The sequence below is a fragment of the Hippichthys cyanospilos genome, chromosome 1, assembly GCF_059441005.1.
Source record: "Hippichthys cyanospilos isolate Australia breed blue-spotted pipefish chromosome 1, RoL_Hcya_1.0, whole genome shotgun sequence".
NCBI lineage: Eukaryota > Metazoa > Chordata > Actinopteri > Syngnathiformes > Syngnathidae > Hippichthys > Hippichthys cyanospilos.
This window is the reverse complement of record NC_142369.1, coordinates 8973796-8997428: the sequence shown is the minus strand read 5'-3', so window position 1 is coordinate 8997428 and position 23633 is coordinate 8973796. Positions and strand designations below refer to the sequence as shown.

The 23633-nt window shown below is 39.0% G+C and overlaps 2 protein-coding genes across 11 annotated transcripts; one reads left to right on the top strand and one right to left on the bottom strand.

The window, feature by feature from the left end:
- Positions 1–898: 898 nt before the first annotated feature.
- Positions 899–15011, top strand: acap1 (ArfGAP with coiled-coil, ankyrin repeat and PH domains 1). 7 transcript variants are annotated; one of them, XM_088411431.1, is made up of 23 exons: positions 899–1207; positions 2871–2928; positions 3103–3222; positions 3279–3353; positions 4451–4509; positions 4606–4789; positions 4863–4907; positions 5014–5109; positions 6462–6536; positions 7372–7484; positions 7554–7605; positions 7717–7817; positions 7877–7988; positions 9532–9716; positions 9772–9841; positions 9910–10004; positions 11543–11724; positions 11804–11851; positions 12107–12282; positions 12360–12469; positions 13465–13575; positions 13655–13716; positions 14771–15011. In XM_088411431.1, exons 1-23 carry the CDS (start codon positions 1155–1157, stop codon positions 14866–14868), a joined length of 2280 nt encoding a protein of 759 aa, XP_088267557.1. In that variant the 5' UTR covers positions 899–1154; the 3' UTR covers positions 14869–15011. The 7 variants fall into 7 exon arrangements, 6 of the variants coding, with proteins under 6 accessions (XP_088267557.1, XP_088267523.1, XP_088267538.1 ...); XR_015865198.1 differs by having other exon boundaries at positions 900–1207; positions 9526–9716; positions 13655–14399; XM_088411412.1 differs by having other exon boundaries at positions 900–1207; positions 9526–9716.
- A 296-nt stretch (positions 15012–15307) lies between these two features.
- slc16a13 (solute carrier family 16 member 13) lies at positions 15308–23198 on the bottom strand. 4 transcript variants are annotated; one of them, XM_088411475.1, is made up of 8 exons: positions 23109–23198; positions 22381–22480; positions 21881–21927; positions 20551–20793; positions 20339–20482; positions 19160–19416; positions 17665–18196; positions 15308–15977 (listed from the first exon to the last, which is right to left on the bottom strand). In XM_088411475.1, exons 4-8 carry the CDS (start codon positions 20780–20782, stop codon positions 15760–15762), a joined length of 1383 nt encoding a protein of 460 aa, XP_088267601.1. In that variant the 5' UTR covers positions 20783–20793; positions 21881–21927; positions 22381–22480; positions 23109–23198; the 3' UTR covers positions 15308–15759. The 4 variants fall into 4 exon arrangements, with proteins under 4 accessions (XP_088267601.1, XP_088267591.1, XP_088267621.1 ...); XM_088411465.1 differs by lacking the exon at positions 23109–23198 and having other exon boundaries at positions 22381–22676; XM_088411495.1 differs by lacking the exons at positions 21881–21927; positions 22381–22480 and having other exon boundaries at positions 23109–23126.
- Positions 23199–23633: the final 435 nt, after the last annotated feature.

The following is a 23633-nucleotide window of genomic DNA, read 5'->3' as shown; positions in this document are numbered from 1 at the left end:
TAAAAATCGATATAATTTGACTCATCTAGTTAAACCCAATCGTACGTTTTACAAAATGTTTATTTTTTATTGATAATGTTGCTGGAAATTGGAGGTGAATTGTATTTACTTACTAAAAAACTCTTTTGTGGTGCTTTGTTTTTTTCTGTTTTTCAATTTTTTTCTTTTTTGTTTGTTTGTATGAAAAACAATACAAACACAAAGTTTTTGCTCAATCCGACTTGCTAGCAGTTTTAGCTACTTTGCTGACTGATCAGATTTTTTAAACATATGCTAGCAGTGTTAGTTACTTGCGAAAAGGCCACGAAAGAATAAGACGTTTACTTTTTGACAGCTTTGCATTGCCTGCCTTTGGTCAGCAGAGGGAGCTCGACACATCCGTGTCATATGGTGGCTATCTTGGAGTCACGTGACTTGAGTGGTCCGTGACGTCTGCATGCTGTCAGTCGCTCACGTCAAAACGTTTTCATTGAGTATACTTTATTCTCTTGTAACAGAAAAGAAACCGAACGGATAAAACTGAAAATTAAAACTGTCTAAAGACCCTAAATTTTGAGCGTTTAAAAAACATGCTCGACAAGATTTAATTTTATCGAACTGAAAAGAAACGGCACAGTCAACACAAAATACTAACACTGACATAAGATTAGCGTTTTTGAGCACGAAAAAAAAGCATATTTGATACAATATTTTCCCGAAACAAAAACACAAAAACCGTTGTCATAGCTAGTTGAGTCACCTGACACAACTGGCTCCTGGGGCGAGTGACGTCAGTCATGTGGCATTCAAAGCTCGACTCGAAAGTACGTGTTATGTGTTGTGTGTTTGTGTGTGTGTTATTTGTTTGCACACCGTGGGCGGCGTTGCGAGTCGCGTGGGAAGAAAACTGGTTTGCCAGACAAGAAAACACTCCCCAATGAGCGTGTGCGCGTGGAAGTGTGCGTGGGCGCGTGCGCGTGTGTATGTGTGCTGATGACGCGTCAAACGTCTGCCGAGCTTCATTTTACACAGTAGCCGCACATCTAAGTCCAAGAATCCGGGCGACACAAAATGACAAAGTAAACCTTGCCTGGAGGAAGTTGGATTTTTATTTTATTTTTTAAAACTTTTATCGGTATTTGTTTGTTTTTGTTTTCGTGCAATCAAAGAGAATTATGACAATTAAAGTGGACTTTGAGGAGTGTTTGAAAGACTCCCCACGCTTCAGGTAATACTAACTCCTTGTGATATGTGCATTGATGTTATATGTTTAATTATTAGGGGTGTTTACTGTAAATCGAGCCGCTATAAGTCGACTCACTACACATCTGGATACATGCGATGGAATAGGGTTCATTTTAAGGAGGAACGATGCGAACATTCACAGCTTTTAGATCGAAACCGATTTTCACCCTCAACGTCGTTTCATTTACGTCTCGTATTATACATTTGTTGCTGTGAGATTTTTCATATGTAAAACATGGGTTTTGTCTGTGTAATATTAGAGTCAGACTTCTGTCTGAGCACTTTTTTTTAAATATGCAGGATAAGCCTTAAATTGGAAGCATATGTCAATGAAAGTGGTGTTAAATGGTGGTGTTGCAAGCATGTAAGCCCTCAAGAGCAGTTTTTGGGTGTGCCTGTGAGTCACAGTGTTGTGCCTTGCAGCTGATCTGGCATCTTTCAAACTTGACCCCCCATACACATACACACACAGCAGAACTAAGGGAGCGGAAAATAAAACACTAAAAACTGATGACAAAAGCAGGGGATGTTCATGATAGCGTGGCCATTTTCTAACTTAAAAAAAGGTGCAGTCTAGTGTTGCCAGGTGACAGTTGAGGTGAACAGGAAGTGAGACGAGTGCTACAGGAAGTGGGAAACCTCACTTTTAGGCCACTGGCGTTGACACAAGAAATAGTCTTTAGCGCTCAACCAATGGGCATGGTGCTTCGTTCCCCATATTGTGCTTCCTCTGTGTGTTTGTCCACTATGAGTGAGTAAATTAAAGTACTTCTGTGTTGTAAAATATACAAATACAAAATAATAAAGCATTACACACTGTAGTACCGCCATATGTTGTGCCTATAAATGGTGCAGCCTTGTGAGTATGGCGCAACTCACTTTGAGTTGTTAATTTCTCTTTAGCTTAGTTTATGTTCCAAAAACACAAGCACAATCACTTGAAAACCCAAACTAAGATCTATTTTACATTAAAAAAAAAGATTTGAGACGAAGGGGATGCACTAGAAAAAAAAAGTTTTGTGTTGTCAAGAAAAAGTTGCACATTTCAGATGAAAAAAAGGTTAATATTTTCATAAATCTTCTAGGAAAAATGCATATTCACAAAATTAAAGAAAGTTTTCTGTGGAAAAAAAAGTAATATAATTCTGGTAAGGTACAGTAGTAGGTAAGCAGAGCTGCATTGTTAGCATAGGTTAGCTAGTGCAATGGATGGATCCACACACTAATCTAAAACATTTTATTAGGTAACTCAATGGTGAAGTACTACCCCCAACTAGTGAAAACAAAACCGTTAGTTTTACTGGGTGAATATGGTTAAATTTGCTAATATAATTCTGGTAAGGTACAGTAGTAGGTAAGCAGAGCTGCATTGTTAGCATATGTTAGCTGGTGCAATGGATGGATCCACACACTAATCTAAAACATTTTATTAGGTAACTCAATGTTGAAGTACTACCCCCAACTAGTGAAAACAAAACCGTTAGTTTTACTGGGTGAATATGGTTAAATTTGCTAATATAATTCTGGTAAGGTACAGTAGTAGGTAAGACAACTTCAAAAGTCCAGAAACACTACAAAAAGTGGCTAGATTCGTTGCTTGTCAGTTAAAAAAAATCATTTGCCTTTTTGTGTGTTGTCTGTTTCAGAGCTGAAATTGAGGCCGTTCAAACCGATGTTGGTGAACTTGAGACACGATTAGACAAGGTGAGATTTGTGTGGCTAAAATGAAGTCCCATATTGTTATTTTTATTCACTTTTTAACAGGATAAAAATACAGCTGTATATTTTTGAAAAACTAAAGTATCTTTTCCATACATAGCATATATTCAAGATTTTTCCATTGTTTCTTCCCACACACCCACATTTGTTGCCTTGTAGCTCGTGAAACAATGCCAGGCCATGCTGGAGGCCGGCCGAGTCTACTATCAGACCAGCAAGAGCTTTGTGAATGGCCTCCAGGGTCTGGGGCAGCACTGCTCTGGGGACACCACCATGCAGGTGAGGAGAACACGGTTCGAACAGAAACTCAACCATGAAAGTTGCTTTGTATGCAGATAATGTTGCCGCTCTTACAGAAGTGTTTGCAGACATTTTCCGAAAAGCTGTCCCTCATCTTGGACGCGCAGGGGGTGAGTTAGTTTGTCTGTTGCAAGTGTCGCTAAGTGAAGAAATATTTTCTTTGTTTGAAGGTTTTCTTGTGATATTACATTTTCAATACGGAAAATAAACAACCTTGAATCTGATGAATATATATATGTTGCCCTCTAAAATGTACGAGTTAATACAAATGAGATTACGACTACGACTTTCATCGCGAAAACAAATGACCTTTTATCTTAAATATATACAAGTTATATTTCAACTTTAATCTAAAAAATATGTGAGTTTGGTCTTGCAATATTCCAATTTTTGTCTTCAAAATCTTTAAGTTTTATTTTTGTAAATGCAATATATATTTTACAATATATTTTACAAATTTAATTACAGGATATTACAACCTTATTTTTGAAAAGATATTACACCCTCTAATTATTTTAAATATTCTCCAGCTTGGATGGAGAATTATTTCCAAATAAAACTATGATTTAAATCGTAAAATCTGACATTTTTTATTATATTTAATAATACATTATACAGTATATTACTATTATAATGGCTAAATAATGTATTTCTTAATACTTACCTTTTTATCTCAAATATAATGTTCTCTGAATCATTCCAACTTAAATATCAAGAACACATGATTTAATTTTTTTTCCTCAGTAATTTCACAATTTTTACCCTAAAATATATGTTTTCAATAGAAAATACAATATTTTTTTCTCGTAATACTCTGTTTACATAGACAATGCACAAAGTCATTGCATATTATTACAAATATAATCTTGAAAATTTAAGACTTATGTACAATATTCATGACTTTTTTTTTTTTTTAGATTTTATCTTGGAAAATACAGTACAGTACAGTACATAACTTTAACCTAACAAATAGGGATTGAGGTATACTGATACTAAGTTTCATGTCTGAATGAGGAAGTTTTGTGTATCAAAAGTTGTCATGGTGTCGGTATTTGGTATCAGTATCGTGACTACTCAAAAGTGATGTTCTATCTTGGTATCAGTCTGAAACAAAGAGGTCTCGAACATTCCTCCTAAAAATATAACTTGTATGCAACGTAATACATAATATAACACATGTCCCCCCCCCCCCCCCTTCTCCTTTTAGGAGGTGATTGAAATCACGCAGAAGTCCGTCAAGACGAAGCTCCAGACTTTCGTAAAGGAGTAAGTCTTCCCAAAAGTCGTACGCCCAAGCCCTGATCTCCGCCAGCTCACTCACTTTTATTATTTGATGTGTTGTTTTTTTCCACGCTGCTCCAGAGACGTGCGTCGCTTCAAGGATGCGCGTAAGGAATTTGAGCGAAGTAGCGAATCCCTGGAGGGGGCGCTAGCGAGGAACGCTCAGGCACCTCGGGGGAAGCCTCACGAGGTGGAGGAGGCTAGCAGCGCGCTGCTCAATGCCCGCCGGGCTTTCAGGGGTGGCGCCCTGGACTATGTCCTAGAGGTGAGAACATTTTTATTTTTATTTTTTATTAGGGAAATTGCAAACCTCCAATCTGAAGCTCATTTTGTTGCAGATCAACATCATCGAAGCCAAGAAAAAGACTGAACTGTTGATGGCTGTGGGTAAAACCTACGTTGACTTTTTACACAAGTTTTAAAAATGCATGTCTGACATATCCACAACTATTTTAATGTTATAACTCTCATCCACTCTCATCTTGCCAGATGTTGTCACTAATGGACGCGCAAGCCCAGTTGTTCCAGAACGGCTACCAGTCCTTGTCAGAACTGGACCATTATCGACAAAAGCTGAATGAAGAGGTAATTATCCTTATTATTAAAAAAATATTAAAATTATTGTATTATTATTAAAAAAAATATTCCTGGAATTTCAATGTCATAGATTGCTTTTTGTTTTGGAGTACATTCTTTTACTAAAAAAAAAAAAAAAAAAAAAAAAAAAAAGGCGATTTCGTACATAATTTACAACCAATATGTAAAATACATTACTTTTAAAATAAAAGAATCTATATTTACTCTCATTATTAAAAATATATCAACATATTCATGCAGTATTACAACTTTTTCTACAGATGATCCTTTTTTTTTTCCAACATGTCATTATCCAGTTTTATTCTGTGAAGAGAATTTGGCTATCATAAAGTGTAATCTTAAAACCGTATGATATTAATCTTGAAAACACACAACTGCATTCTTGCAATATTAAGACAGTCTATAAAATGTATGACTTCTTTCACTCACTTATATAATATTAAAAACTTAACAGGAAAATCTAAAGTCTTAATCTTGATTGCTATGAGACTCTGCCCCACTGTCCTCGAGTTTGTTTAAATATAACCAATTCATAGTTCAAAAAACACCAGCCCAACATTTGGGTCAATTTGAATAATGTTTACAGGTTGTTTAATACAAAATGAATTCAATTTTGGGGGTTACTTTGTACAAAACGACATATGTTTGAGGTTCTTTTGGGCAAAGCAACACAGAAATTATGATGAAAGTATGATGAAATTGACCAAAATATTGGGTCAATCCTTTTTTTAATCATAATTGGATCATTTTTAACCCAACTGTTTAAAGCGGGAATGGTGTTCCACAAGGTTCAATTTTGGAGGCCCTGATGTTTCTTTCTAAATGTTTTTTGCTCTTCCTGGGATCAATCCCAAGAAAGGATGGTATTTTCTTTCACTGCGATGCGGATGACAGTCAGCTCTATGTATTGCTAAGTAAAAAGGACACTTTTTCCCTTAGGCTGCATTTGTGCTCTCTAGAAGAATGTTTCGCTGTGTTACTAAATCTCAAAAGAGATTTCAAAGCTTTCCTGTCACTGAAAACGGATGTATAATGCGTCTACGCTCAAGCTGAGCATTTGCATAGCGCAAGTAGATGACATTGCACTGGCAGCGTGACAGGAAATAGCAAGCAACAACAGGAAATATTTCACATGGCCAAACTTGACACTGTGTGTGTGTTTCAAAAGACAGGAAATTAACATGTTGATCTATGACAAACAAGAAGACAAGAATTAAGGATGAATACTAAAGAAAAAAAAATTAAAGAGACTTTCACGATTTGCTGGTCAGCCCGTCAACAGTAAATGGTATCAAGACAAACATGTATCAATCTCATAAAGCGTTTCTTTGTTTCAACAGCATACACAGTTTGTCCTGAATTCTGCACGGGAGAAGAGGGACATGGAGCAAAGACACGCCGCCATCAAAAAAAAGGTTGTGAACATGCGCTGACTTCATCTATGACCTTATTACATTCTCCAAACTCCTCACTTGTTTTCACTATCATACATTCCCTTTGACATTCCCAATTCAATGCAGACATTTTACGAACCATATTGGGACGTATGGTGCATTCAAATCCAATCAGATATTTCAAATTCACAAAGAAAAAAAAGGCTACAATGCAATAAACATTAATGACTGTAATAATAATAGTAGTAATTGTATAATGTTATCTTATTAATGTTTTTTTTTTTTAAACTGTTGCTTCAGGTCCCTGAGATTCATGTACAAAATAAAGCAAAGTTAGAAAATTGCTCCTCAGTTTAAGTCAATGATTCACAAAACTGCTCTACAAAAGTTAAAAAATTAATTACGTCAATGACAATCCAAGTTTAAATCATTAAAAAAAAAAAGACTATGTAAGAGGGTGTTTCCAAACATTTCACTGGGACTCTATGCACCTCCGTTGACATTCCTTGACTGATTCAGACCATACCAACTCAAATTTTAGATTTTTTATTTTTCTTTCCCCAAATTCCCACATTTTCATTTTTCCACACTATTCGAACTATTAGCTCATTGAGGACACCTGTGAAGTGAATTTGACATTATTTGAATCCCTATATATATATATATATATATATATATATATATATATATATATATATATATATATATATATATATAATTTATTTAGGTTTTTTTTTTCCCCTTTTATCACAAAATTCCCAAGTTACTGGTATTAACTAAATTTCTAAAGAAATGTCATTATCAGGTTTAAAAAGTCATGCTAAAGTCACACAATGATGGATTGTCACTTATCCAGGATGTTTCTGATGATGACTCCATGATGGATTTCAATCTGGACGCCGCAGATGGGGTTGCAATGCAAGGATACCTTTACAAAAGGGCCAGCAACGCCTTTAAGACTTGGAGCAGGTGTGACCAGCAAAATTGATTTATTTATTTTTTTGCTAGTGCTTGGCATTTCATCGTTTTTTCCCCCAGGCGCTGGTTCTCCATTCAGAAAAATCAGCTGGTGTATCAGAAAAAATTTAAGGTAAACTAGCAAAGACTAGGGTTGTTGCTTGGAGACTAACAAAAGACGTAGCCAAAAGGAGTCTTGTGGTTGGCGTGTGGTCTGCATGTTTGAATGTGTAGTGTCCCTCAGGACCAGCCTACGGTGGTGGTGGAAGACTTGCGCCTGTGCACGGTTAAGCCCAACAGTGAGAACGAGAGGCGCTTCTGTTTCGAGGTGGTGTCCCCGTCCAAGTGAGTCTCCGCCGTCGCGTGCGACCGCGTCGCAGTTTCTGACTATAACGCGGGCGCAGAAGCTGTCTGTTACAGGCCGACTCCGATAGGCAGCAGCAGGCGTGGATCAGCGCCGTGCAGAACAGCATCGCCTCGGCCTTCCAGGAACGCAGGGATGTCCAAAACAGTCCGGTGAGAATATGCGCGCTGTTAACGCAAGCGAGTTTTAGTGATTGATTTAGCGTGATGATTGAAAGACTGCGAGTCTATTAGTAAGTAGGGAGAGTTGTTTGGATTTCTAGGGGTGGTTAAAAATTGAGATCTGAGAAAGTCACAGTGGAGAAATTGTGTTACTCCGCTCCATCATTTTTAGTATATGCTGCGGGTCACTCAAAAATGGACGGCGGGCAGCAAATGACCCTTCCGAGGACTGCGGTTTGCACACACCTGCTCTCGACCAGTGGTTCTCAAATGGGTGTGCTAGTACCCCTGGAGGTACTTGAAGGAACTTCAGGGAATACTCGAAAAATACTCGAAAATTTAGAAACAAATATGCCAAAACCCTTTAAAAATAATGATTGAATTAATTGTTTCAGGAAAATAGAAGTTCATAAAAAAAATTATGTTCAGTAGGTTATTCAGTTTCATTATTGTAAAAAAAAAAAACAGATTCTCTCCCACACTTGAATGGTTCCACCCAACTTGTCATGTGCAATCTCTCGTTACCTGTCAAAAACTGATGATTTATTTTTGTTAACACATCTCTTCTGTGATCCCAAAAGAAGACATTTTAAGTTGAATATTTTTCTGTGAACAAATGTGTATTCATAATTATGTTTTTTAGAACAGGTCTGATCCTTTGTTTTTTTGGGACAAATATTTATTAATAATTAAGTTGATGATTTATTTTTGTGAATCTATACTTTAACCCCAAAAGAAGACGCTTAATGTTAAATATTTTTCTGCGGACAAATATTTATTCTTTTTTTTCTTTTTTTTGAGAACAGGTCTGACACTTTATAGTGATATTTTTTGTGGACACATATCTATTAATAATTATTTCATTTTGATAACATTTTTTCTATAATCCAAAAGTTGACACTTTAGGTTGAATTTGTTTTGTGGACTAATACAAATGAAGGTGTAAAGGTTCTAAAGTTTAATAAATCAGACACCGATGGCATGTTTTAAGTTTTTGTTTGATGTTTTAACCCCAAAATACTTTGCACTTTTTAAGGGGTACTTGGCTGAAAAGATATTTCACAGGGGGTAAATCACTGAAAAAAGGTTGAGAATCACTGCTCGAGACAATGACACAATCGGCGAAAGTATCAAAACGCACATCAATGTCCGTCATGGTTCATTTAGTTGCAAACATTCGCAAATAATCGCCAATAATTTTAGTGTTTTTTTTTTTTTTTGTCTGTGAAATTTGAACGTTCTGTTGACAAGAAAAGTACAAGCAAACTTCTGGCAAATTGGCGATTATTAATGACCTTGAATCGAGCTTCAATAAGGACTTTCGCTTTGAATCTCGTAATCAATCACTGCTCAGTGGAATAGGGCGCTATAGTATATCTGCGCATTATCTGCATAACGACGGCAACTTATGCGATTGAACAAAAAGGGTCCAAGCATTGAACTTTGAGGAACCCCACGTCACGACCACTCACTCAAATATTAGACCTGCCTTTCGGCTTCTCGTCGTTAACCGTGGTACCATTTCAAGCGCCAGCGGTGCAGCTCAGCGTCAACGGGCAGCCCTGCCACCAGTCAAGAGAACGAGTGCTTTAAGGCCCTGGATGAGGTTCAGGCCATCGCCGGGAACCGGGAGTGCTGCGACTGCGGGGCACCGGGTCCTGACTGGGCTTCCATCAATCTCGGCATCACGCTGTGCATTGTGTGCTCGGGGATACACAGGTACGTAATGGCGTACACACGTATGCATTTGACATTACAACTTTATTTCTTTTAGGAGCCTGGGGGTCCACTTCTCCAAAGTACGCTCACTCACTTTGGATTCCTGGGAGCCAGAACTCATTAAGGTAACAATCTTCATCTAGAGGTACATAAAGGTGGCTTGAGATTGCTGAGATCTTTTTACATTTTGCAGTTGATGTGTGAATTGGGTAACAGCGTCATCAACAGCATTTACGAAGCACGTATTGATGAGATCACCTTAAAGAAGCCCCTTGCTTCCAGTCCAAGGTATGCGCACCGCAAGTTCAGAATCGCTTTTTTGGTTTGGATTGTGGTAACGCTGTTGACAGATTTGTTGATGGTCACCGGGTTTGAGTACAGCTTAGGAATGATTTGACTGAGCACGATCCTTTTCAGAGAAACTCTAAAAACACTTCAAGTGTCTTGCAGCAAAACATAAAGCTTCAGTTCCCCGCACAGTATTTTCATTGGCTTGAGCGCCATGATCTTAATATAGCTCATTTTGGTTTCTTCTGACCACAGCATTTTCTTTCAGCTTTTTCGGAGTCATTCAGAAGTCCAGTCACAATCCTAAGGCGGGTTTCCTTTTATCACGGTAGTACGTGCTACCAACTGTTTCTTGGTGAATGACTTTGCAATTTTCTTCAGACTCTGACTTGTTTTGTGTGTACGTTGGGATTACGCTCTTATCTTTCTCAGGATTATCTAAAATTTATAAGACTAACCCGTTTGGAGCAGTAGAGCAACAGCAACTGATGGTCATTTTGTTTATCTTCCATTTTGCAATATTGACACCAGCAGTTGTTACTGAGGCACTGAGTCTTTTGTCGATAGCTTTGTAACCAATCGCACTCTTGAGATGGTTTTCGACCTCTTTGCTCAGATAAGATTCAGATTGACATCTTTTCCCAGATCTCTAGTCCTCTCCTGTAATGACAAACAAATTCCTAGTAAAGGTGTGCTTGATTCACTTGATGAGCTGCAATCAGAGTTCTTGGTCCTTGGTTGATTTTGGATACTACGTGCAGGTCAATCTGTGACTATCTTAGTTTGCTTGTAGCGAAACGAATAAATTGAATCTATCCATTCATACTATTGATCTATCCACTACCACTTATCCAAGGTCCTGTTCCGGGGGCAAAAGCTTTAGCAGGGAAGTCCAGACTTCCCTCTACCCAGCCACTTTATCGAGCTCCTCCAAGGGGGGATCCCCAGGTGTTCCAGACCAACCAAGAAACATAGTCTCTCCAGCATTGCCCTTTTGGGGCCTCCTCCCAGTGGAACATTCCCAGGATATTTCTCTAGGGATGTGTCCATGAGGGATCCTAACCAAATGCCCGTTCCACCTCAGCTGGCTCCCTTTCACCTTATCTGTAAGGGAGAGCACAGACACCCTGGGATGGAGACTCATTTCAGCCGCTTGTCTCTGGGATCTCATTATTTTGGTCACCGCTCTCCCGTGACCAGAGGTGCGGGTTGGAACTTTGAGCCACCGGTAACTCAAGAGTCTTTACTTAGAGCTCAGCTCCCGCTTTAGCACGACAAACCAATACGTAGAGGATACATTGAATGGTGTGCGATGATGTGTGTGTATGATGTGTATGATGTGTATGATGGTGTGCATGATTACATGACTACTTCCTCATCTCGCTGCTACCACAGCAAACAGGAAGTTCAGAAAGTACATGTTTTGTTTCCCGACCGCATGCTCTCTGCAGTACCGTCATCACGTTCGTCTGTTTGAGTGTTTGTAACAGCAGAGTCTCAAAGACCTGACAACAGGGTCTCCTTGTGTGTGGCTCAAGGGGAGACAAAGAGGCCTGGATTCGGTCCAAATATGTGGAGAAGAAGTTCATCCAAAAACTGCCCGAGACGGGTAGGAACGCCTTTCAGAAGCGTCCAGTCGCCAGAAGGAACAGGGCGGCCACGCAAGACCGCAGTGCCCAGAAACCGCCGCTCAAACCTAAACCAAGTCGAACTCGATCGGGTAACGTGGACTCACGTTATGATAATGGCTGAATCTCCAGTGAGATGCCCGTTTCAACCTGAGTGTTCTGTTTCCTCAGCATCAATCCAGATTGAGAGCCAAAAAAACAACACAGGCTCCCATATAGGTCAGTACCCATGCAAACACATGTTCACATCCAGTTGAAACATTATTTTCTTTCTTAAAAATGCTACTTTTTCATAAATTCTTACAACTTTTATAAAAGAAAATATCAGACTTTTGCCAAAAATATGATTTTACAAGATTTTTCATTGTTCTATTATTACTAATATTATTATTTTCAGAAATGACTTTTTCAGACACTTTTATGCAAATCTGCTAACCACTGATTCAAGTTGTTACTATTTTAATTGTGCATTAGATGTGAACGAGGAAGAAGAAGATCTGAGCAGCCTTCACCCCGGGGCGCTGTTATACCGCTCGGCGGCTCTGCAGAACTTCCCCGTCATGGCTGACGCGCTGGCCCACGGGGCCAACGTCAATTGGGTCAACACCGCCGAGGAAGCCTGCACGCCGCTGATCCAGGCCGTCTCAGTGGTTAGAGTCCCTCCGTAGACCCTCGTGACACCAGCCATTGGATTTTACATTTTTATTTATTTAATTTTTCCTACCAGAATGCCCTGGCGGCGTGTGAATTCCTCCTGCAAAACGGCGCTGACGTTAACCAGGCGGACAGAAATGGGAGAGGGCCGCTTCATCATGCCACCATTCTGGGTCACACAGGGTACCAACAACACACACACACACACACACAAAATATCACATCAGAGAAAGCAACCATAAACTGGAGAACAGCCTTGATCACAATCAGTGTGAAAAATACAGAATTTACCCTTACAGAATCCACCTGTGTTTGTAAAGGTTAGGACTTTATTTGGCCAGTAAGATAAACATTTAAACAAACAAACAAAAAAAACTATAAGTAAACACTCACAAAGGAGCATAATAAGTATTTCCCACTGTGAGTTGCAAACTCAACTAACAAACTCATGTTGCTATCTAGCTATCTAGCTAATTTAGCGTTACAAATGTTAGCTCGTTAGCACTGTATCTAATCTTGTTGTATCATTGTATCAAATCCTATCTTTAGCCGTTGGTTGGGTTGAGTAAGTAAAACACAAACACAAAATGAAAAGACTCACAAGAAGCATGCTAATCATGAATGGCAAACTCAATGTCAAACTCATCTTGCTACATGTTAGCATTACAAATGTTGGCTTATTAGTATTGTCTCAAATTTTATTAGAAATATCATCCAGCGCTTTTGCGGCTCAGGTTGTTGTCTTCCTAACGTTAGCGTAACTTCTATTCGCCTTATAGAGCTTCCTTGTTTTTTGTTTTTTTTTTGTATTCATGATGCTATTTTTCTGTTAGAATGCTTACTGTTTGAAATAGTTCTACACTGAAATTCAAATTCACAATGAATAATTCACAATCTAAATTTCAAACTTGACATAACTAGCAGGCCGATTCTGAGGCTGCTTCCCTGTTTGTTTGTATTCATGATGATATTTTGCTACGTGTTAGCATGCCAACTGTTTGAAATGGTTTCTACAAGGAAATTCAAATTCATTACACATAATCAGAATTGAGACAGCTAGCAGGCCAATTTAAAGTTTCCATAGTTTTCTAGTTTGGTGTGTTTTTCCTGATTTCAATTCAATGGGGAAAATCGATTCTAATACCCAAGTAAATTTACACACTTGTGTGTGAGCTCAGGCTGGTGTGTCTCTTCTTGAAACGAGGCGCTGACTACAACGCCAGAGACAAAAACCAGAAGGACCCCATAACGATCGCCGTGGACAATGCCAACGCCGACATCGTCACTCTGTAAGCCTCGTGAACAAATTTGCCACCTGAGCCCAGAACTGAACCCATGACTGATAATCTTTTTATCCCCCCCCCCCAGACTGCGGATCGCCAAAATGAATAGGGAGATGCAAGAGATGGATGGATCCCTGGGAAAATCAGGTCTCTCAAAGGGGCAGTTGGCCGGGAGCGGTGGGACAGGGAGTGGGCAGGGCCAAACCAGGAAGAGCCTCCAGGCTTTAAAAAACCAAATAAGTGGCTGGGCTCTGGGAGGACAAAATGATTAACCGTCTGATAGGAATGAGCCATGTTTCTTCTGCTAACTGAAAACACTGGTTTTACAGTGTCGCCTTTTTTTTTTCTTACCGTGCGGAATTATACCGTTGGAAATCTCATTTGAGATAGAGGCCGAAAAGGAAGAACACTTTTGTTGGGAAAGCGTGAAAATCCAGTTTTCTATTCAGAATCCATGAGGATGACTGGGTGTGACAGGACAATAGAATAAAGGGTCTTCTATGACCGCAAGCCATCTTCCACTCTGCACATATGGCACTTTGAAACCTCAAAACATCAGCATACTGTGAAAATTTATTACAAACACAGAGGTAAAACGCATGCTCACGTCCAGTTGTCGTTGTGGCCATGCGTTGTTTTTACTCTCAATGCTTGCTTCTTGTAGTTTGTTTCGCTTGTGTCTTTGTGTGCTTATGTCAAAACAAAAGAAAACAAGAAAAAAAAAAAGACCCAGCTGGTCCGCATTTTTGACTTTGTCTTTGTGTGTCTTTGCACTGAGATGTAGAGCTGGTATCACCAGCTTGTGCAGTGTGTCACCTGCCGCAGACGAGGTAAAGTGCATTGCGCATGCGTCCTGCTTGACACATTTCCTGCTTCGAGGCAAAGCAAAAAATATACTTAAACTGAGATTTTAAAAGATCAAAACGCATCCTTTTTTATTTAGATAGCTTTTAATGAGCATGTATACACTCTGAATGCCTGTTCGTACTCAAAACATAGTTTTAAAGGGACAGAATGAACTTACTGGTGGGTGTTTTTTGTAACACGCTCTTCTTCTGCGTCATCTTCACCGCCACCTAGCGAACTAACTAATAAATGCACCACACTTTTCTAGCGGTGTGCTTTGTGGGGCATTTTAAAGTTTTTTTTCGGTTTTTTTTTTCGTTTGTTTTTATATTTTTTATTTTTATGTGTCGCACAGGTGACGAAACTTACCAGCACATCTTCAGAGACTTCTCGCATATGGCTTCCAACAACCCGGAGAAACTCAAGCGTTGCAGTGCAGACGGCAAATTATAAAAAAAAAAAAAAGCGTAAGCTATGTATTTTTTTAATGCTGCCAAATGTCGTCCTCGCTTTGTTTACAAATATTTTTGAAGAAAAAGCTTGTAACAAAAATGTCCTTTTGAGTACATGCCAAATAAAATGTATTTTATTTTGAATGAGAGTCCTTAAGGTTATGGTGCGAAAAATATCACGTCACGGGGCACAAGAAGACCATTCTTATTTTATTTACTACTTTCATGTGATTTACCGGAAATGTTTTTCATACGAAATTGTGATGAAATAACAAAGAAAATATTGTTCAGTTTAAACACAACACATTGTATTGACTACATTTCATATACTGGAGCAGAAATGTTTCCAGTTTTAGTAAAGCTCATGAAACAGAAACTAACAGCATAACAGCATGAGTGTGTGTGGTTTCCAACGCAAAATAATAAAACATGGACTCAAATCATTTGCAGCCCCATGTTTATTATGGTATTCAAAAGTACAAAGTACTGATATAATTAATGGTCTCTGAAAGAAACGGCACTTATGTAACAGCAGTCTTGTATTCCTGAGTGTGAGGGACACACTAAAGTGCATATTATTAAACATTATTATTACTGCAACTTTTGGTCTGCAGTGAAGCCTTTGGTGCATCAAATTACCCCCAGTTGAAAGTGTGCTACATTTTACATTTGACAATTACAATAACACTAAATTTCAGCTATAATGTGCAAATGTGATCATTAAATGACTAAATCATATCACACACACTACTCAAACAATTTAGAGATGAAATCAGAAATGCAACAAAACCTTTACAGGAAAATTTAATTTGAATTTCTCTAAACCTTCGAATGCACACAGCGCAATATTCCTACATTTTTGTGAGTAGCATACACAACACACACAGGCTCCTCAGTGATTGGTGTCCTCAGGCAACTCATTTGTCTGTTCCGTCTCTGAATTGAGACGTTGGGTCTCCGCTTTGGGCACAGGAGGTGGCAGCGGCGGTGGCGGATCCGTGCAGGAAAAAAAATGAGGCAGAGTAGCCATGGTTAGCGTGCTGAGAATGAGGAAGGAGCCCGACACCACGAAGGAGGCCATGTAGTCGCCTGTGATGTCCCGCAGAAGGCCTGCAAGCACCGGAAAGACCACAATTGAATTAAGGTGGTTGAACTGAAGAAAGAAAAAAAAAAAAAAATCTGGTCAATGTTTAACAACCTCAGTGGCTTTTTTAATTTAGGTCATGACATGTCAAGATGACATGGGATGGAAAAAAAAAAAAAATCAGCCACTTGAAAGTACAATTCAGTTCACTTCAACTTACAAAACTGGAGCATAAAAAGGTCAATTGATTCATTAGTGGCATGCAAATTTGCACCACGTCTAATTGAGAAATATGCTCACAGCTGATCTGTATGTGACCTGTAATTGATCACCATCACGAATTCTGGTCGTATAAGACAAACGAAGGATAAATAATGTAAGTGACCCCCATGACAGACAAAAATGTCAAGTCAAAACCATCAAAAATTGACCACAGTGCAATTTTTTTCTGCTTTTTTTTCCGCCACAAAATTAACTCAACGTTTTCATATTGTTGAAGAACTATGTTTGTCCTGGTATTAATTCCATATCCTCAGTTGAGGCCTACTCAAGTTGTAGTATAGAGCAGTGTGACCCAGGGCAAGTACAACTAAGCAATGTCTGTCATCTAGTGGTGAATGCTGATTTAAAAAAAAAGTGTACAGTTTTTTTATTAATGATACTTCTAATTAATGACACTTATTTATGTAATGAAATACTTATTTGATTTTGGCACTTTAGGTCTTCCATGGGAAAAGAGGGAACATTTTAATTGCAATATACCAACAAGCCACAAAGTGTCACAATTTGGTCGCAAAGCACTACTTTTATCTAAGTGAAACGCTTCAACCTACTTCAATATACTCAGTACCTAACATCCCTAACATTTATTTACTTGAAATGAATTTCCTTATTTCACTTCACCATAGTTCTTCGGATGATTAGTCATGTTCAATACCACGTTTGTCAGACCAATACCAGTAGAAGTTATTGACTCTTGAGCACTCACTGATGCCAAGCAACGAAACTGCGAATACTTTTGAGAAATACATTGAACAGGAAACATGTTTATTAATCCACCTCCTCTTTTTTTTTTTTTTTTAAATTTAAATCGAGGAGACACTCAAAATGTGGACTGTCAGTTGCTAGCTCTGATATAAATTATATATTAAAAAAAAATCAACAACAAAAACTTTGATTATTGGCTCTCTACACTCACACTGTAGTCACCGTATTGTAAAAAAAATGTTTTCAATACCATTTTCCCGTTTTGCATGGAAATATTTAACTTTATGTCGTCACGTAAGTTTTTACAGTAGTTTTTGTAGTTGCATTTTGTGTCCAGTAGGGAGCGTTTAAATCTCTCACCATTTCTACTCTATGTTTGTTTGGTAGTTTGTTATTAACTAATTCAGTGTCAGTCATTTTCTGACGCTCTTTCACCCATACACTCCAAAAAAAAAAAAATAAATAAAAAAAAAAAGACATGACGTGAGTCGCAGCAAACCCCCATCTATTCCCATTTTACCGATATTTATCATTTTTTTTCCATATTTTCTTCCCCCAATTTTATTTAAGCATATGCAGATTTCAGCGAATTTGTAAACTGGCCTTTCCTTATAAACATTGCATTTTGATGATTTTAATATACCGCTGACTGTTATGCATACAACGAACGTATCCCCTGTGATATACGGGACTCGACTATATTTTCATGCACGTCATCGCTCCTACCTGACAAAGGTGATCCCAGCAGTCCCGCCCAGCTCTCGATAAGTTGCAGCAACCCGAGCGCTCCCATCACACGCTCCGCGCCGGCAACGTTCGGCACCACCGTGAAGGCCAGCGAAGTCAGCGCCCCCGAGCAGAATCCGTAAAGCAAACTGACAGCCACCAGGCCAACATAGGAGCCCCACAGGGTGCTCACCGGCAGCAGCATGATGAACAGGCCGGCCAGCGCGGTCCACACGCTCAGCAGGTGGATGAGCCGAAAGTGACCCAGGTCCGAGAACCAGCCCGAGGCCACGCGGCCGAATATATCGGTGACGCCGGCGGCGGACATGACGAAGGCAGCCTGGTACTCTGAGAAGCCGGCGTGTCGACTGTGGGCCACCAGGTGGACGTAGGGCACAAAATAGCCCACGTTGAGGAGCGTGATGGCCGAGGTGTAGGTGAGGTAAGGCCTCTCGCATAACAGCGACAGCTCCAAGTAGGAGGCGACTCGACGGAAGACGGCGGCGCATGACGACCTGTTCTCTGCATTCACCTGGAAAGACGGGAACGTCTGGAATTCATCTTGTTTGCATTTATTTATGCAGGAGAAGCCAATGACAACAGATTCTCGTTTGCAATTCGGACCTGGCTCAAGACAGCAGTCAAACGATGTCAAATAAAAGCAAACATGAATGTACCATTAAATCAATAAATAAAATGTTCCATTGATAAATATATATAAGAAATTAAATAAATCATTCTCATTGAATGTGTCATCAATTAATGACATTACCAATTATTATATTTACAAAAATATCTAAAAATATATATATTACAATATTGACTGCTTGGTTGCCCTGCTCTTCAAGCCAATGTGGAGTACTTCTTCTGTCACTCTTGGGTCAATTTAGAGATCGGAAAAGTGCGGAAATAACTCCAACAACCTCAGTTAATTTTTCAACTTTACTTTGTATAAAATCCTTTTCTGCAGGCCCTGCTTGCGCATACACAGCCAGGCCTAAAATATCTCTGGCTAACTCTCCTAAAAGCTTATGAAAGTCCTCAGTTCTCATAGCCGCCATGTTGTCCCACTATTTAAGGACAATGCAATGGATTGGACCAGATTTGAGCTAAACAGGCTCTGGCCCCGACCACTAACTTTTACAGAAATTAATTCATGAAACACTCCAAAAAAATTATTGGTAATGTAATTAACTCTACATTTAATGAAACATTGCTTTAATTTCAGATTTAATTAATTAATGACAAGTTGATTTAAAGAAACTTTCATGTAATTAAATATTTAATATTAATATAAAGATCAATTAATATATGAATTAATCTTTTAATTAATGACAGTAATGCCACTTATTTAATTATTTAATGAAACATTTATTTACATATTTAATTCTGGCACTTAAGGTCCTCCATAGAGCACGGCTTGTGATAGCCCATCCCTAATCAAGATACCACAAGATGGCACTAAAGCACAATAACACATTGTATGTGGCTTCACCTTTGTCGCCTCCTTAGGCCGCCGCCGTGCTGGAATGAGCGCCCCACACGCGACGATATTGAGGCTCAGACCACCCAAGATGAGCAGGGCCCCACGCCAGGCGTACATCTCCACCAGGAATTGAAAGAGCGGATTGAAGGTGAACGACGACAGGCCAATGCTGGAGAATGCCAAGCCCAGGGCAAAGCTACGCCGTTGGGTGAAGCTCGCCATGACTGTGGCCACCATTGGCGTGAAGACCAGGCCCCAGCCCAAACCTAGAGGACCGAGAAGACGTGAGAGGGGCCATTAGATATCCGCTTTCTAAGCTGTGTGAGAGTATTTCAGGAGTGTGTGCAAGTGTTTTAGTAGTATGTATGAATTGGAAATTTCAGTGGTGATGATGAGAGCATATCTGTTGTGTGTATGAAAGCATTTTAGTAGTGCATGCCAGTATTTCAGTAGTTTGTGAGGAATTTTCAGTTGCATGCATTTCAAGTAGTTTGTGAAATTACTGCAGTATTATGTGTGGGAATGGTTTACTGGTGTGGGAAAGTGTTGCAGTGTATTAATAGTGTATGAGAGCATTTCATTAATGTGTGTGATTTCAGTGGCGTATGCAAGCTTGTCAGTAGCATGAGCGCTTTTCTATACTTTTCTATAGTGTGTATGAAATTGATTTGTAGAGTAAGAAAAGAATTTCAGTAGTGTTTCTTAATGAGTTTTTAGTACTGTTCTTCAGTAGTATATGGTAAATTAGCAAAAAAATCTTCAGTTGTGGGTTTGAGAGATTTCAGTATTGAGTTTTCAGGGAACTTTACATGAGTGAGAGCATTCTGATAGTGTGTTTCAGTAGTGTGCGAACTTTTCATGATTGTGTTTCAGCATTTCAGTAGTGATTCTGAAAAGTTTCAGAAGTCTGTAAGAGATTTTCATTATCATGTGAGAGCATTTCATTAGTGCTCGAGTGTTTCAGTAGAATGTGGAATTTCTTCATTAGTGTGCGAGAGTATTTTAATAGTATGCATGAATGTTTCAGCAATGACAGCTTTTCATTATGCATGTGAGCATTTGAGTCATGTGTGGAAAACATTTTCGTGGCTGAGAGCTTTTCATTATTGTGAGAGAGCATGTTAGTTGTGCGTGTGAGAGTGTAAGTGCCCCTGGCGACTCCCTGTGGGCCCAACTGCAATGTTGTACCTGTAATGAGGCCCATAGTGAGGTAGAGGTGAAGCAGACAGGTGGCCTGCGAGGCGAGGATGAAGCCTAGCCCAGCCAGGCAACCTCCCGCCATTACCACCAGGCGCGTGTCGTAAGCATTGGACAACGCAGCGCCCAGCGGGCCTACGACGCAACAAAGCAAATACTTCAGGCGTGCCTAATAAACCAGCTCCACAACGGTGGTGACTCACTGAAGAACTGCTGCGCCGCAAGGCCGGTGGAGGAGATCCAGGAGATGGCTTGAGCCCTCTCCTCGAAGTACTGCACAAATTCCACGAAAAAGATACCCATGCCACGCATGAAGCCGAACACCAGGCTGGTGCTGACGAAAAGGGCCCCCACCAGCACCCAGCCCCAGCCTCCGTCGGGGCCCTCGGCTTCTCCGCCGCGCCGCCTCTCAGCTCCGGACTGGACGCTGGCCATCGCTGAGGGATCTAGGAAAAAAAGTATGTCATGAAGACATAGCAGGTAACCATTAACTTCCTGTGGGCAAGTGTGTAGAGGCTCCTTAACACATTGGTAGGTTAATGATGAACAACTTGCAAAACCTTCACAATGATTTACATTGACAGGAAAGATTTAGACTGCAAAGCATGAACTAGAGGGAATAAATTAAATAACAGTTTACACACATAAATACAAAATGAACACACTAGTAAGGGGTAAAAAGAAAATGTATTCCCAAGCTGAACTCACATGATAAATGGCCAACAGTCATATACTAACAACACATATACTAACAACAACATAGCAAAGGTGTGACAAATCGTTTTATTGTTTAGAGCCGTCACCAGTAAATATTGTCAGATTTCTGTAGACCTCCATTAATCTTTGTATGCAATTACTTAGGTTTCTTTACTTTGAACATTTAGTACAAGAATTATGAAAATAATTACAATAATAAATACTACTTGCAAAAGAAACTCATGAAAAGTTTAACAGACCTAAAAAAGTGGGAAATTTGCTGAAACATTTGCAAACATCTGCTCCTACTTCAGAAAACATTGATCAAGAAAGTTTCCAATTTTCCTACGTTTATTTTTTTTTCATGTTTGTGCTTTTTAAGTAAAACCAAATAAGAAACAAATCAATCGATTATTAGGATAATCATTAGTTGCAGCCTGGCAAAATAGGTCATCTGATAAGGTGTTTATAATATTAGAAATTACTCTTGTTCACAATACACTAATTTAGATGCCAAATAGTATTTCGTATGTGGCCAACAATATTATTTTATTAGCATGATGTGTCTATTTCATGGCCACAAATTAATCCATAAATTAATTTGCGTGCATTTCATAACTATTTAATGTCTAACGGTTAGTATTTCGTGATCATGAAATCCTAATTTTGTGTTGTCACGTTACATTTAAACTGTGGAAAGAATTTTTGCTTTTTTTCTGGTCAATTTCACGTCATTTCTGGGCTCAAAAAGCTAATAATCAACCAAGGTTGGATGGACTTGTAATTTCCTAAGCAAAGTCACTTTTTTCAGGTGGGCTTTGACAGAAAGAGACCCACCTGCTGAAGACGTGAACTGCAAACATGAAGTTTCAATGGAGCTGAAACTGAAGGACACATTTTTTTTTTTTAAATATAGGATTCTACAGATTGAAAACATTAAAGAGTGCATGTTATCAACAAAAACACGACTGACGAGAATACGGGATTAAAACAAATTTAAAAATAATATACTGCATATAAAAAAAAATGAATTCTGAAGTCTTCTACTTTGGCCAACTGAGCACGTGTCCATTCATAAACCACAACTCTACGTAAACTACGTAGGACTGACGTGGCGCATGCGCACTATCGACAAACTAAATTCCCTGGAAGTAGAGATAAAAATGACGGCCAAAAAAAACACCGCTTAGTTTTCATATAAAGCCCGCTTGATTGGATATGGTAAATACAACAAAATTATTCTTGAACACCTGCGGCAACAACAGTTATGAAACGCACGTTTATGTTTCGAACTCGTACAATATGTTAAATAGCAGTTTTCTGTCAGCGACACTTACCCCTTGCATTTCGATCCTTCTTTGTATTACTATGGGCATGTTCTTATTGAGTCGGTCCAAACTCGATGAAGTCAAACCAAATGACAGTCCTGGCCGGCACCTGTGCACGAATGTGTCGGCGTGTGTATCTGTGTTAAGATCTGCGTTATATATGGAGCCTGAACGCACCTCCGGGTGAGTGAACCGTTAGTATTTCTCCATAGTTTAAAGAGATAGTCCTCTTATTCATTCATTTTCAGCAGTGAAAAGTGAATACTTTGTCGATAATTAATCTGATATTTTTGAATAGACGATTAATACCTTTAAAAATCTTTTGTTTACACTTGCTGTTGACTTACAATGACTCATCAGAGTTCACCTGTTGGTCATGAGACCTTCACTAGCTAAACTCTGATTGGTTACTACCTGAGCTTTCAGCACGTGACGCAGAATGTTTTTAAAAGTCTTAATTGTACATTAAAAACAAATTTGCCGTCAAATTAATTATAAACAAAATAATAAAGTTTTACCGCTGAAAACGACTAAATAATCTTATTCATATACAGTATTTATGAAAAAAGGTTAATGAAATAACCTCTACACAACTTGGCAAAAATGATTTACATAAAGTGTTGTTTATATATGTGCCTTAGGATTGGCTGGAGTCCATTGTAATTCTTGCTCAGTTCGCTGGAATATGCTACAGATTACTTGAGATCCCAATGGAATCGTGAGTAGTGCACACATACCCGAAAAAAGCTTTGGAAAACCCCCTGGCTCTTCCAATGTTTGCCCAGAGTGCAGAGACAATGCTAATATTCATTTGTCATCTGGTGGCGGAAAGTGATGATGACAGAGGGTGAGATAGTTCAGCAGAAGCATAGTTGCCCATCCAATAAAGATAACTTGCCCCCTGCCCCTCAGGAAACACAAGCCATGGCACCGGTGTGAGTGTCAAGCAGGAAACAGGTGCCAGCGACATTTATATTGTTCCTCTCCTCAAGTGGTAGGAGAGATAGGATGCCGTAGAGATAGGTGGAAATTTGAGAAGGCAAGGAAATAAGGTGGATTTATTTGATGTTGTGTTTCTCTAAAGAATAGCTGTTTCTTGAGTTATGTGTAAAATTTGTGTCTTTTTCCTTGACATTTTTCCTCAAAGTAGTAGGTATTTTAGAAAAATATTTTCATACTAAAATACTACAAAAATATGTTTTAAAATATTGAGAACTTAAAATATAAAATAATAAAGATGAATATCTTTTTAAAAAAAATAT

Coding starts and splice junctions, on each gene's coding strand:
- acap1 (XM_088411395.1), top strand. CDS start 1,155: ATGACAATTAAAGTGGACTTTGAGGAGTGTTTGAAAGACTCCCCACGC. Junction 1,208..2,870: donor AAAGACTCCCCACGCTTCAG/GTAATACTAACT, acceptor TGTCTGTTTCAG/AGCTGAAATTGAGGCCGTTC. Junction 11,725..11,803: donor ACCAAGTCGAACTCGATCGG/GTAACGTGGACT, acceptor CTGTTTCCTCAG/CATCAATCCAGATTGAGAGC.
- slc16a13 (XM_088411475.1), bottom strand. CDS start 20,782: ATGGCCAGCGTCCAGTCCGGAGCTGAGAGGCGGCGCGGCGGAGAAGCC. Junction 20,483..20,550: donor TGCGGCGCAGCAGTTCTTCA/GTGAGTCACCAC, acceptor GTTGCGTCGTAG/GCCCGCTGGGCGCTGCGTTG. Junction 18,197..19,159: donor GGCCTAAGGAGGCGACAAAG/GTGAAGCCACAT, acceptor CCGTCTTTCCAG/GTGAATGCAGAGAACAGGTC.